General features: G+C 42.3%; 1 protein-coding gene across 2 annotated transcripts; it reads left to right on the top strand.

Moving 5' to 3' along the window:
• Window positions 1-3,712: 3,712 nt before the first annotated feature.
• On the top strand, window positions 3,713-13,596 carry GTF3C6 (general transcription factor IIIC subunit 6). Of its 2 annotated transcripts, none has more exons than XM_071548913.1 (6): window positions 3,713-3,998; window positions 5,688-5,768; window positions 8,050-8,113; window positions 9,632-9,676; window positions 9,811-9,924; window positions 12,972-13,596. In XM_071548913.1, exons 1-6 carry the CDS (start codon window positions 3,918-3,920, stop codon window positions 13,250-13,252), a joined length of 666 nt encoding a protein of 221 aa, XP_071405014.1. In that variant the 5' UTR covers window positions 3,713-3,917; the 3' UTR covers window positions 13,253-13,596. The 2 variants fall into 2 exon arrangements, with proteins under 2 accessions (XP_071405014.1, XP_071405015.1); XM_071548914.1 differs by having other exon boundaries at window positions 3,755-3,998; window positions 9,814-9,924.
• The last annotated feature ends 453 nt before the right edge of the window (window positions 13,597-14,049 follow it).

Raw genomic sequence — 14,049 nt, forward strand, 5'->3', positions numbered from 1 at the left:
ACACTGAAACTAGTGTAGATAGTATGTAAATCTCAAACATGATCATGTATTTTAAACTGACTATTTAGTCATTACTGACTCAAAATGACCTAAGTGCCACCAAGATACTGTTCATGCAATGGCAGGATTGTCAGCTGAGGCCTCAGAAACCCAAAATCTGGATCCTCAAAACATGTATTTCCACATTTAACTCATCAAGCATCAATCTCACTGGCAGACTCTGAGGACAGTCTCTTTCAAGAGATTAATTGTTGAAATACTCCTGCCAGAATATGAAAGACCAAGGTAAACCACTAATGCCCACGGCAAATTTAGCCTGACAATGAGGTACTCTCTTTTAAAATATACTTGGCACTAATGTACCAAGAATTTCCCATCATCCAACTGCATGGCCTGACTCACCATAACTTGGAGACTGAGATGACCTCAGATCCTACATGACGCTTATGCTGATATAAAAGCAAACAAATGTACTGGCTCCTTCACAGCAGTTCATGCCAGTCTGTGATTTGCACAGGCTGGTCTGGCACAGTTTTATGTTCCTGTAAGGGCTTTCTGTAATTGTAACTATGAAATTTAACCTCCTCCCATCTATAAAAAAAGAATAATGGTATTAAATGTAATGTTACAGAACCACTGTGAGTTATGACAATTAATTTTAAAAAATTACATTCAGAATAGAGAGTTCATTCTGCTTTATTGAGGTAGAACTTTTTTTAAAACAACAAAATTTTATCTAAACAGAACGGTACAAAAATGTAACTGCCAAGAATAATGATTAATAAATAGAAAACAGTAATTAAGAATTATTAAAAGGTTGCGTTTACACACATGTACTCATTATACAGCACAGATCAACTGCTAAAACTACCAACATTTACATGGAGCTTTAAAAGTTAGAAGTTCATTAAGAATCTCTGTCAGAAATGTTGAACAAGCTGATCCTAGTTTTACTTATCTATCTCCTTCTAGTGGCAGAACACAAAATCAGATACTCAAAAAATTATTTTTGTTGTCTTCTAAAATTCCTAAATACAGCAGCCCACACAAAGTAAATGATACAGAATATTATTCTAAAATATCTGATAATTAACATCTGTAGTATACCAAACATCTGTTCCACAGCTATTATCTCCTGCAGTCAAAATTCAAGCCTTTGCAATTTGCCTGGTAACATACCCCAGCATCTTCTTCTGTATTTAGAACCAATGCAAATTTATAGGCTGTTTTTACCACATTAGTATGCAATATTCTAAAGAAACCTCTAATAAAAAACAATTAAAAATGTGAAGCTTAACAGACAATGAGATGAAGCCTAATGCTGTCTTCCCAAAGAAAAATCCTGCTAAATTTATTTGACATAAGATCAGTGATTTTTATAGGAAAAGGAGAAATGCATTAGATCACACCTACCTGGACACAGTTACACATTTGATATGGTGCTGTGCTGACATTTATGCTTATCTCATGGAAGATAAGTAGAGGCTGGATGAAAATTTACAGTGAACTCCCTTGTAATCAGTTTTTATTTATCATTTTAACAGATGACTTTGACACAATGAGTAGCAAAACACTTTTGGTACAAATCAGAAACACAGCACAGGGAAGGAAAACGGGAGAATTACATCACAGTACTAAAACAGTATGAGGACTATGGAGTGCAACATTGTTGCAAAATGTGGAATATATAACATTTCCTTAAGAAAGGATGTTCTTTGTTCTTTGATCTTCCTATACTTTCAAGCCTAATCAACAAGACACAGATTTAATCCATGAAACAGACAGGAGCTAACAAGCTCTAAGTGATGTTTATGTATTAAAAGAACAAACTAGTTGTTGGCAGAATTGTCTTGTTAAGGTTTGGGGCTTGACACACTTTGATGATCTCAGACCTGGGGGGAGGATAACAAAGCTTGTGAAGAAGGATGTGCCACTGATAGTGGGCACACAGAATGTAAAATTTACGGGCCACAAGGGCATTTGTCAGAATCCCCAAGACCAGGAAGACACTAATAAAGCCAACTCAGCAGTTGTGCTGAGATCAGCTCTGACTGGGTGAAAGGTAATTCCGGCAGGCAAAGATCCTGACCACCAACTTATGGCCACCGACCCAAGAAACCCACTGATACAAAAGAAGGGAAAAAACTGAGCATAGGACTAATTAGCATGAGAAGCAAGAGAACTATTAACTAAAAGAAGATAGGATCCTAAGAGAACCATGAAACTTGCAGCCAATGAACACTAACTCCTTTGTTTGCTGAAATGTATGAATCGTAAGCTTTGCTAGCTGTGTACTCAATTTGTGGAGTATCACTGAGCATCCAAGCTTGGCCAACTCTGAAATAAATAAACTATGTGTCTCTCTTGTGTGTAATTATTGACTTGTTGCCCGCCAGGTAACAAATCCCATTTTTGAGAACAACATCCTGCCCTTGCAAAGACACAAATTAAGACTTTATCTCAGAAACCCTTGCTGGATGGAAATCAGACCTGACAGGATAACTGGAAAGCATCAGGTAGAGCGTGCAACCCGCAGAAGTGCACTGTATATTTCATTATTTGTATGTACGTATGTATGGCTGGGCTTCGCGAACGCAGATTTGGGCAGGGCTCTCCCCACGTGGGTGTGCCCTTCCAGCCTGTGCAGTGGATTTTTTAGGTCAGGCACAGCGTGCACAGAACTGGCCCCACCGTTTAAGTCCTGAGGTCCATCTGCCACGGCCGAGCGAGCTTGGACAGTGACAGGGAAGTCCTCAGGACTAGAACCTACAGCACCTGGTATTGCCAGGAAGTCTCCCATCCAAGTATGAACCGGGTCTGACCCTGCTTGGCTTGAGAGATCTGACGGGATGGGGCATCAGGGTGGCATTTAACTGCCATTTCATTCTTTAATCACTTGATTAAACCTTTCTACACCATTGGTCCATACCAGAAGCAGTGCATTATTTGCGCCAAGGACACCTGAAGGGAAGTTCTAGCCAGGTGGGGGTTGGTCTCTTCTCCCAGGCACTCAGCAATAGGACAAGGGGGCACGGGCTCAAGCTCTGCCACGGGAAATTTAAGTTTGTGATCAGAAAAAAATTCTTTCCAGAGAGAGTAATCAGGCATTGGAATGGGCTGCCCAGAGAGGTGGTGGATTCCCCATCCCTGGAGGTTTTTAAACTGAGATTGGATGTGGCACTGAGTACCATGATCTGGTAAATGGACTGGAGCTGGACCAAGGGTTGAACTTGATGACCTCGGAGGTCTTTTCCAACCCAATTGATTCTATGATTCTACGATAGCCTTTTCTCAAGGAAAAAAAGAACTAAACAAAAACAAAAAAAAAAAAGAAAAAGAGGGAGGATGATCGGATGTGTGTTGGGGATCCCCATTTTCCAGCACCACCTCTGAGGCTCCAGCAGGACTTACAAGAAGTTTGTGAGTTCACAGAGTGAGGGTGTGGCTCTACCCCTGTCCCTTGCCCCGGCCCCTGCTCCTTGTCCTAGTCCCTGCCCCCTGTCCCAGCCCTCCTGCCCCCTGCCTGCTGCCACTGTCCCCCTGCCCCTGTCCCAGCCCTTGCCCCCTGCCCCTGCTCCTCTCCCTGCCCCGTTCCCTGCCCTTGCCCCCGCCCCCTACTCCTGCCCCTGCCCCCTTGTACCCCGCCCTTGATGCAGCCCCTGCTCCCAGCCCTTACCCCTGTCCCCTGTCCTCCACCCCTGTCCCTGCCCCGTGCCCCTGTCCCCGCTCCTGCCCGCTGTCCTCTCTGCCCCTGTCTCTGCCCCAGTCCCCCCTACCCCAGCCCTACCGCCCCGGCTTGCGCTGCCAGACGCTGCCCTGCCGGGCCCGGGGCGGGGCCGCCCCGCTTTAAGATGGCGGCGCGGGCGCCACGTGGTTCGCGCTGAGGGGTGCCCGGGCGCGGCGCGGGCGCTGCCGACATGGCGGAGGTGGCGGCGGGCGCGGGGGGCGAGAGCGAGAGGGGCGATGAAGCGGAGGAAGACGAGGAAGACGAAGTGGAGGTGGGTGCATGCCGACATCGGGGAACGCCGACATCCCCCCCTTCAGCCTTGGGGGAAGGGGCCGGCGCCCCGCGGGGCGTGTCCCGCCCGTGGGCCCAGCCCGGCGTGCCTGTGCCCCGGCAGGGAAGGGAAGGGAAGGGAAGGGAAGGAGCGCTGTCCCCGGGCCCGGAGGGCTTCTCTGTGCCTGCAGCGGGCTCGTCCCCAGAGCTGCGTTGTTCTGGCAGTTCTACTTCAGTTTTTCCGGAAAAGGGCGTTGTCAGAGAGATCTTCCAGTTGCTTCCTGTCCGCAGAAAATCGTAGAATGGTGTGGGTTGGAAGGGACCTCACAGATGATGCAGTTCCACCCCCGACACGGGCAGTGACACCTCCCACTCGGCCTGGGTGCTCAGAGCCCCATCCAGCCCAGCCGTGAACACTCCCAAGGATGAGGCATCCACAGCTGCTCTGGACAACCTGTCTCAGTGCCTCACCACCGTACAGTAAAGAATTCCTTTCTAATATCTAATCTAAACCCACCCCCTTTCAGTTTAAAGCTGTTCCCCCCTGTCCAGTCACTATGTATGTATGGCCAGACTTGGCGAACACAGATTTGGGCAGGGCTCTCCCCACGTGGGTGTGCCCTTCCAGCCTGTGCAGTGGATTTTTTAGGTCAGGCACAGCGTGCACAGAACTGGCCCCACCGTTTAAGTCCTGAGGTCCATCTGCCACGGCCGAGCGAGCTCGGACAGTGACAGGGAAGTCCTCGGGACTGTCACAGCACCCGGTACTAACCGGCGCTGACCCTGCTGAGCATCCGAGATGTGAGAGGATGGGATGACAGGGAGGCATTGAACTGCCAGGGGACGGTCCCACTGAGACTGGAACTCAGGTCCGTGGGATTGAGAGTCCAGAGTGCTCTCCTTTACACCACGGGACCGCCTCCAGTCACTACATGCCCTTGTTAAAAGTCTCTTGTAGCTCCCTCTAGGTGCTAGAAGGTGCTCCGAGGTGCCCCTGGGACCTTCTCTTCCCCAGGCAGAACAATCCCGACCCCACCTTTCCTCAAGGGAGAGGTGCTCCATTCCTCTAATCATCTTGATGACTCTCCTCTGGACTCACTCCAGCCAAATCCTAAAACACAAACTGTTCCTCTTCTATTATTATGTGTATTTATGCCTGTGTAGCAGATGGCGACTCTTAAAAACTCTGGCCCTTTTTTGACATTGTTTTTGCATTTTGCACTCTCAAAATTGTAAGGAATTGCATATAGGAATTAATTTCAGAGCAATATGTCATAAGAAGTAACTATTGCAGTTAACACATTGCTTATCTTAACCTCTTCTATGGTGTCATATTTAGGGATGTACTGAGGCTTTGAGGAGAAAAAGTAGTTTGGAATATGCAACTGGTAATATTGTTATAATTCATAAATCATTTACCCATATTGATGCTCGGTTTTCAAGAGTGAAAAAAAGAGCTCTATTCCTACCTAGGAAGAAAAGGCCAGGAAATTCAGGTGTGCAACAGGTGTCTGCGTATTACAAGAACTGTCTGTCTCTTGACAAAATGTAGAATAACTCTGATATGGGGTCTGTTTATTCTGAAAGTCTGGGTCTTTGTATGCTGTTCTTTTTGGTTTGGGGGGGCTTTTTTTTTTTTTTCTGAATTCAGATATTTGTCACAAGTGTACATCATAAACTTACCTTGTAGGAGCAACTGGTCATGGTGGAACTATCAGGAATTATTGATTCAGACTTCTTAGAAAAATGCGAAAACAAATGCAAGATTTTGGTGAGTGATTACAGCACAGTGGGAAAGGGGTAAGTCATTACAGATGTGAACAAGGGACTGAGGCTGTTTCTAAACTTCCTGATGCTGATAGCATTTAGATCAAATCTTTGATAAAGAATTATGAGCACTGTATTTGGCTGCATGCTGTGGGCTCTATTTCAGAAACAGCATCAAGTCTTTGAATATGTTGTTGTGTAAATATATGGAAACTTGAGAAGTATATGTAAGCTAGGACGAATATCTGCTCTGATTTTGAGCTGTAAGTTAGTTTTTTTAATCATGTGTTTGACACATGAAAAGAATATTGTTAAGCACCCTTCTTCAAATAAATACAGCTGATGGATAAAGTCAAAATCTTTCTCTTTTGCACTGTATTTGCAGATGCTGTCTGGCAAGTTCAAGTTTTGTAAAGGTTAACTGTGTATTAAGCATTTGAAAAACAGTTTTGGATGTTGTTTGCTTCACTGTGAGGTTATTGTAATCTGCCTTACCTGTCTGTTTCCTTTTGAGTTTTTAATCACTTTCTCTGTATGGGACAGATGCTTTTTGCCCTTCAAAACCTATGTGAACTATGAGAGCTGTATGGATAGTATGAGTACTATTGATTTGCAAATACTTTCTTAAAGTAGACCTCTATTATAGACTGAAAAGTTGGAAGAAAACATCTAAGTATTCCACTGATCAGAATGGGGTATATGGGGTGGTAAAGTCAATTGTGAATGTCTCAAATGTAGAAACATAATCAAAATTCATAAATTATCCATCTTTGGATAGATTTGCTTTTATAAGCAGATTTACTTCCTGGATCTGACCTAATTCTCTTTAAATGTGTTACACACATGATTCATTACTGGTGGCAGAATAGCTACATAAGCTTCAATAATGTTAATGGATTCTTTTAAATGTTGTACTTTGAGATTCTCTTATAATTAACCTGTGAGATATTCTGTATTTTGCACAATTTACCACAGGGTCTCATCTTCAAAACTTTTAGCATGTGCTTATCCTCATGTCTGAAACAATCCTGAGGCTTACAAGGTACTCTTCAAAGCCATTTTGCCTTAATTAGTGTACTCTGTTCAGACACTGATTTTTATCAAAATATAGTTCATAGGTGTATCTTATATTAAGACTAATGGGATCCTGGCCTGTGTATTTGGAAAATCTATGCTGTAGAGGGAGGGAATGAGCTGATAGAAGTACTGCTTTTCCCTCCCCTTCCTTGTTTAAAAAGATACAGTAACACCACTTTCCAAGTCCTTTACAGTGTAGACACACAGTAATCACAGAAGCTTCTGTGACCCTGCACTTGTACTTCTGGTGCTAATGTAATGCTTTATGCTGGACTTCTTCACTTTGTGTACTTTCCAAAGGTTTTTGAAAGTTATTCCACTTTCTGGAACTTGCATTAATTAGAGCTTAACAAATAACATCTTTTTCATGCAAACACATATATTTTTGTTAATTTGAAATGGAGGTTACACTGATTTCCTAGAGGAAATAAACAGTACTTTTACTGTAACTTAAATAGACCATTGGCTGCAGTTTGATCTAAATTTCTTTTAACAAACGACAGCATTCTCTGTGCCAGTTCTATACTAGGTTTTATCATGATTACTAGAAGGGTATTATCTGCTATATTTTTGCATTTAAGATACTTAAACCAACATGTATGATGATAGTCTGAAAAAATGTCATTACATTTTATTAACAGCACTCTGATTCTGCAGTAAGATTGGCTGAACCCTTTGTAGCAGTTGTTATCACCGCTTAACTAAACCTCCTACAAACAGAGAAAGAAAACTCCTTCTCCCCCCATCCCTGATGTTTAACATTGCAGAAAACCTCAGGGTCAGTTGTATTGAGTAAAACTACTTTTATGACTTTTTAAATGAAAATTAATAAATATTAATTTAATTGCATGTCTTGCCACTCTTTCAGGAGTCTACTACCTTCTGTAAAATCATATCCTCTGAGAAAATCTCTTGTCCATTTCCATAAATCCTGTTTTAAGTATGTACTTCTCTTCATATGAAGCTGACAGTATGAGAAAAGTTTACAAACTGGAATCTATTCCTTTTCTGTAATAACATAAGAAACTTTTTGTTTTGCATTTACTTATTTTATTACCTTATGGTTTGGAGGTTTTTTCCATCTATCTTTTCGAGGAGTCGATGTAATCTGGATTCTGCTGTGTCTGCCTTCTCTAGTTGTACAGCGAGAATTTGCCTGGGCTAACAGAGACCTGACATCTGTACAATTTTGTTCTTCGTTTTTGTAGGGAATAGAGACAGAGAGGCCCATTTTACAAGTGGACAGATACGTATTTGCAGGAGAATATGAAGGTAGGAAAAGTTCCATGAATACAATCTCTCCTTTTTCATGTGACTGAAGGAGCTTTCTTTTCCGGTCTTCTTTAACATCTTTATTGATGATTGAGATGAGGGGATTGAGTCCATCATCAGCAAATTTGCTGATGACACCAAGTTGGGAGGGAGTGTTGACCTGCTGGAAGGCAGGAGGGCTCTGCAGAGGGATCTGGAGAGACTTGAGAGATGGGCTGATTCCAATGGGATGAAGTTCAATAAGGCCAAGTGCCGGGTCCTGCACTTTGGCCACAACAACCCCCTGCAGCACTACAGGCTGGGCACAGAGTGGCTGGAGAGCAGCCAGGCAGAAAGAGACCTGGGGGTACTCATTGACAGGAAGCTCAACATGAGCCAACAGTGTGCCCAGGTGGCCAAGAAGGCCAGTGGGATCCTGTCTTGTATCAAAAATAGTTTGGCCAGCAAGACCAGGGCAGTGATCCTTCCCCTGTACTCTGCATTTGTGAGGCCACACCTTGAGTACTGTGTTCAGTTCTGGGCCCCTCAGTTCAGGAAAGATACTGAGGGGCTGGAGCGGGTCCAGAGAAGAGCAACAAGGCTGGTGAAGGGACTGGAGCACAAGCCCTCTGGGGAGAGGCTGAGGGAGCTGGGGTTGTTTAGCCTGGAGAAGAGGAGGCTCAGAGGTGACCTCATCACTGTCCAGAACTACCTGAAGGGAAGTTCTAGCCAGGTGGGGGTTGGTCTCTTCTCCCAGGCACTCAGCAATAGGACAAGGGGGCACGGGCTCAAGCTCTGCCAGGGGAAATTTAAGTTGGAGATCAGAAAAAAATTCTTTCCAGAGAGAGTAATCAGGCATTGGAATGGGCTGCCCAGAGAGGTGGTGGATTCCCCATCCCTGGAGGTTTTTAAACTGAGATTGGCCATGGCCCTGAGTGCCATGATCTGGTAAATGGACTGGAGTTGGACCAAGGGTTGGACTTGATGATCTCGGAGGTCTTTTCCAACCCAATCAATTCTATGATTCTGTGATTCTTAACATTAGTTAATTGTACTGCAATTGGTCCTGTGAGGTGCTGAAGTTCTGGGTAGTTGTGTAACACTATACAGAGCAGCAGCAGTCTGAGTTCACTGCTAAATTAACCATGCATCCATGATACTTCCTGGGAAGTATGCCTGGAAGCTGACTCTGGGGTGCACCAACTAGTATTTCAGTAGAGAGACATGAGGGACAAAAAATGCCTCAAAGTTAGTGCTTCTTGTCTCCTGGGTAAGCAGGGCTGACATGTTGTACAATCTGTTGTTCTCCCATTTGTCTTACGGTGACAATAGTGTCCTATAAGAAAGTGGTCTGGGATCCTCCCTTGTAGTGACTTCCAGTGACTGTGATGCTCCTGTTTGTCCCTGAGTAGGCAGCGTGCTTACCAGTGCCTTTGTGAGGGGCTGGACATCAAAATATTCCCAGAGCTAGGGCAATGGATACTGTACCTGCAGCTGATAAGTTAGTTTCTTAAGACTTTCTCATTTTGATTTCTGTAGATACCTTGGGAACCTGTGTGGTTTTTGAAGAAAACACAGAGCAAGGTAAGTGTTGTGCTTTGATATCCTATTCACTGGGATAGCTGGAGAGGTTAAAAATACTTGTCTTGTTTCAGTTGATAGTGGAATTCACTGTGATGATTGGGGTCTGGGTATTGTTTTTTCTCCTCTCTTCTTAGTAGATGCGGAAGGCAACCAAAAATTACAGCTGAAATACAAGTGTCACACAGTGAAGAAACTGAACATGACACGGACCCTTCTGACAGAGAAGAAGGAAGGAGAAGAGAACATTGGTGAGTGTTTCTGCTCTAATGCACATGGACATGGATGGATAATACTTGGCAGTGTCAAGCCTTTATTAAATGTTTTATTCAAGAACATGAAGGAAGTTAAAGGAGCTTTATTCTTTAGGCAGCAAATCAGAATCACAGACTCACAGACTTCTGAGTTGGAAGGGACCCGCAAGGATCATCAAGTTCAATGGCCCATACAGGGTATTGAACCCATGACCTTGGCGTTATTACAACCAAGTTTTAATTGACTGAGCTAATCTCAGGGTAATGTGCATATTTAAATACAAAAGTACAAAAAAAACACAGAAAAAAGAGAGAGATACTCCTTCTGACCTGTGCTGCCTCCAGAAATAACTAATAGGAAATTCCACAAAGGAGTGTAAGAGCAGAGCAAACACATGCTGATGTTCCCTGGTATGTTTTTCTGTCATCTAAAAGTTTTGAAATAGGAGGTGCTTTTTAGTAGCTCTTTGTTGATTTTGTTTTTTCCTATTTTCACTAGTTTTTTTAATTACTTTTTGAGTCTGTAATTGTTGAAAATCTGTAATATCCTTAGTAAGAAGTTCCATATTGTATGTACTAGAACTGAATTGTACTTACTGAATTTATAGTTAAATGGAAATGAATTCAACTTCCTTGCAAAGACATACCTAGAAGACCATTTATATTGATTTTTGTTGTGTAGTCAGAACTCAGTGCTCCTGTGTTTGTTTTATTTCAGTGGTGCTTTTTTCTACAAAACTCAGTACTTTCACATAGTCAGATATTGAGTATCCTACTATATTTAGTAGCATTCATTAGCAGTATCCTATTGCTTTCAGTTGTTTCTTTTCACTCAAGTCAGTATTACTGGTTCATATTTTAGGAATATGTAGCCATTTTACATTAAATCTGAGCAGTCAGCTGGACATTGGTCATAGGAGGTATAAAGTGAAATGTCATCTACAATCTAACATCAGCATTCTTAGCAACACCATGGACCATTTTTTCTCTCCATATATTTAAGTATTAAACAGGAACTATTATTTTTAAAGGATGATAGACTAGAGAGTATTTTGCTTAATACAAAGGCCTTTTTTGTTCTGGACCAGTAATAATTATGATACCTGCTGAAAAACACTTTGTTCTGTACCCTGACAGAAGTTTAATGTTGTGCATACAGAGGAACTGCAACATCTTGTGAATTGGCCACATGCATTGTCTAAAAATGGAAGTGGAGGTGAATCCCAGTTATATTTGAGGTCTGTTTTACATGTTGTAGGAGCTTGATATGCTTGAGCTAAGGAATGAAACAAATTCTTGCAGTAACTCTGATGTCACTCCCTGTCATATTGCCAGATGTTCTAAAATTTAGGTGAACAAACATTCTGTGTTCTTTACTGTGTTTGTAAAATATTTGCTCAGCATTTTAAATTATGTTTATTTTAAGAGTCTAAGTGTGGTGTCAGACACTTAAATATAACAGGAACTACCATACATGGATCAGAGCGAAGGTGGTTTTTGTCCTGTACTGTATTTCTGACTGTAGTACAGTAGTAAATCATAGAATGGCCTGGGTTCAAAGGCACCTTAAAGGTCACCTAGTTCCAACGCCCCTACAGTGGACAGGGACATCTTCCACTAGCTTTCTTGCTCAAAGCTCCAGGCAACCTGGCCTTGAACACCTCAAGGGATGAGGCATCCACAACTTCACTGGGCAACCTGTTCCAGTGCCTCACCACCCTCACAGGGAAGAACTTCCTAATACCTGATCTAAACCTACCCTCTTTTGGTTTGAATCCACTCCCCCTTGTCCCGTCACTTCATGCTCTTGTGAATAGTCCCTCTTTATTGTAGGCTCCGTTCAAGTACTGGAAGGCCACAATCAGGTCACCCTGAAGTCTTCTCTTTTCCAGGCTGAACAATCCCAATTCTTTCAGCCTTTCCTTGTAGGAGAGGTGCTCCATCCCCCTAAGCATCTTGGTGGCCTCTGGACTCACTCCAACAGATCCACGTCCTTCCTGTGCTGGTATAAATGAGTGTATGAAAAATAGGAGGAGGGGACATATACATGAATAATCTTTGAGTTTTTGCTATCCTGGTATTCAGCAGTTCATTATTATCCTGGCAAGAGTTTTCATTTGGACTGCTATGTCTTTAGTCCCTAAAGGCTCTGTCATCTTCACTTGCTTTTTGAACCTATTTATACTTTTGACTTCTACCATTTTTATGGCAGTTTTCAAATCACATTTCTGTTTGGGAAAAGTACAGCTTTACTGTGGGTGTTCTGGTTGTTTGCTTCTGTGGTCATTACAAATATCTGGTGCTTTCAGTGAGTGTGTGTTACTTATCTTTTTATCCGAATTAGGAGATAAGTCAGTCCCGACTTGTTTTCCCAGTCCAGCCTTATAAACATCTGCCTCCTCTGAGCAGAAGTTGTCTCTGTCTTTTGTTGCAATTTTTTGTGGGTTTTGGAGTTACTGGTTACTTGGCTTTTTAAAAGTCCCTTCCCCTGTAGAGCGAACTTTGCTCTCACCAATTCTTGTTTCCTTTTTCTAGTTTTACACTGTCAGTTGAACAGAACACAGCACTCATGGTAGGGACATAGCATAGTTTTGTATCTTAATGTTCCTGCTTTTCAATACTTTCATAATAATTGTATCTCCCTTGTGGCTGCTTTTAGAGATTGAGCTGGGGACATCAATAAACCTTACACAAGGTCTCCAGTATCTGGATAAGAACCTGTAGCTAAATGTCTTGGAGAAGATGTTGCTAATTTATCAACAGTCAGGTTTCTCTTCATTTTAAGATGGTCTTTCTTTATCAAGTGTTGTTCTGTTATTCATAGCCTTGTTTACATGGAAAATGAGTGGTTTAAGCCCTCGTGACAAGGCTTGCCACAAATATTAGCGTTGGCTCAAATTCTTGAAAGACATCTTTCTATCCTAAGTGGTTCTATTACTGACATGTTGGTCAGATAACAGCCTTAATAACAGTGAACTTAAACTAAGAAAAAACTGCTCTTAGCTCCTTTTGCCACTCATACAAGTTTTCCTTCTTTGCGTCAGGTGGAGTGGAGTGGCTACAGATCAAGGACAGAGATTTTTCTCTGGTTTGCAGTTTTATGCGTGAAAAGGATGATTCTGAGGAATCAGGTCAGGCCCAAGACAAACTGACTGAAGAGTCAGAGGGAGAGGTGAGTGGTGAAGGAAATACTGACATGAATTGTGTTCTGGAGAAGCAGCACACCTTGGAAATAGATGCCTCTGTTCCTCTGCCTGACAGTCCTGCTTCTGGGGCAGAGGAATGTCCTTCTGGAGATGTTGCCTTAGAGGATGTCCCTCCATGATACCAACTCTGATTTTTTCATGATTTCTTCACAAAATTATTGACCCAGCTTTTACAGGCTATGACATGATTTCCACTTCAGCTCAGCAATTAATAATGGAAAAACAGATACTGTGTTCTTGTGCATCGCTTTCGTGTTTAATTATAGTGGGAAGGACTTAAGTGTTTTTTAAAAGTACTGATTGGAAATGTATGTGTCTCTACCTCAAAACTAAATAGGTGGAAATGGTTACATAATTAAAAGAAACTCCTACCTTAGAAGAATGTTGATGTGTTGTACAGTCTGGAACATTTTGTAAAAAGAAAAAAATTGTTTAAAATAAAGTCTTGAATTTTTCAAATATAGCTTCATAAAGTGTCATATTCAGCTGCATACTGTGTCTGCTTTTGTACTGCAGTTGTTGGAAGAAAAAATCAAACAAGGGTACTGACAATTTGAATACTCACCAAATGCTTAGTTTGGATTTTCTCTAGTGTCCTTTGTCTCCTTGGTGGTTCTTAGGAATCCTTCATGTGGGAAGGGATTTAAGAAGGCTTCTTATCTATCTTTCTATATAAAATAGGGTCAACACTGAATTCAGGCAAAGTTGCTTCAATCTTTGTTTACTGAAGGCTTGAAAACCCTTGCAAATTTGTAACAGAAATATAGGTCTCAAAGAGGCATCTGCCACTCTCCTCCCATTTTCTGTATAACATAATGTGTATTACAGAAAAATAAGTGTGCCCCTCCACCCTTTTTCTTTTTTTCTCCCAGTAACTTCTTGGCTTTGATCTTCTCATAATATTTTTTTAATATTT

This window comes from Pithys albifrons, chromosome 2 (genome assembly GCF_047495875.1).
Source record: "Pithys albifrons albifrons isolate INPA30051 chromosome 2, PitAlb_v1, whole genome shotgun sequence".
NCBI classification, from domain to species: domain Eukaryota; kingdom Metazoa; phylum Chordata; class Aves; order Passeriformes; family Thamnophilidae; genus Pithys; species Pithys albifrons.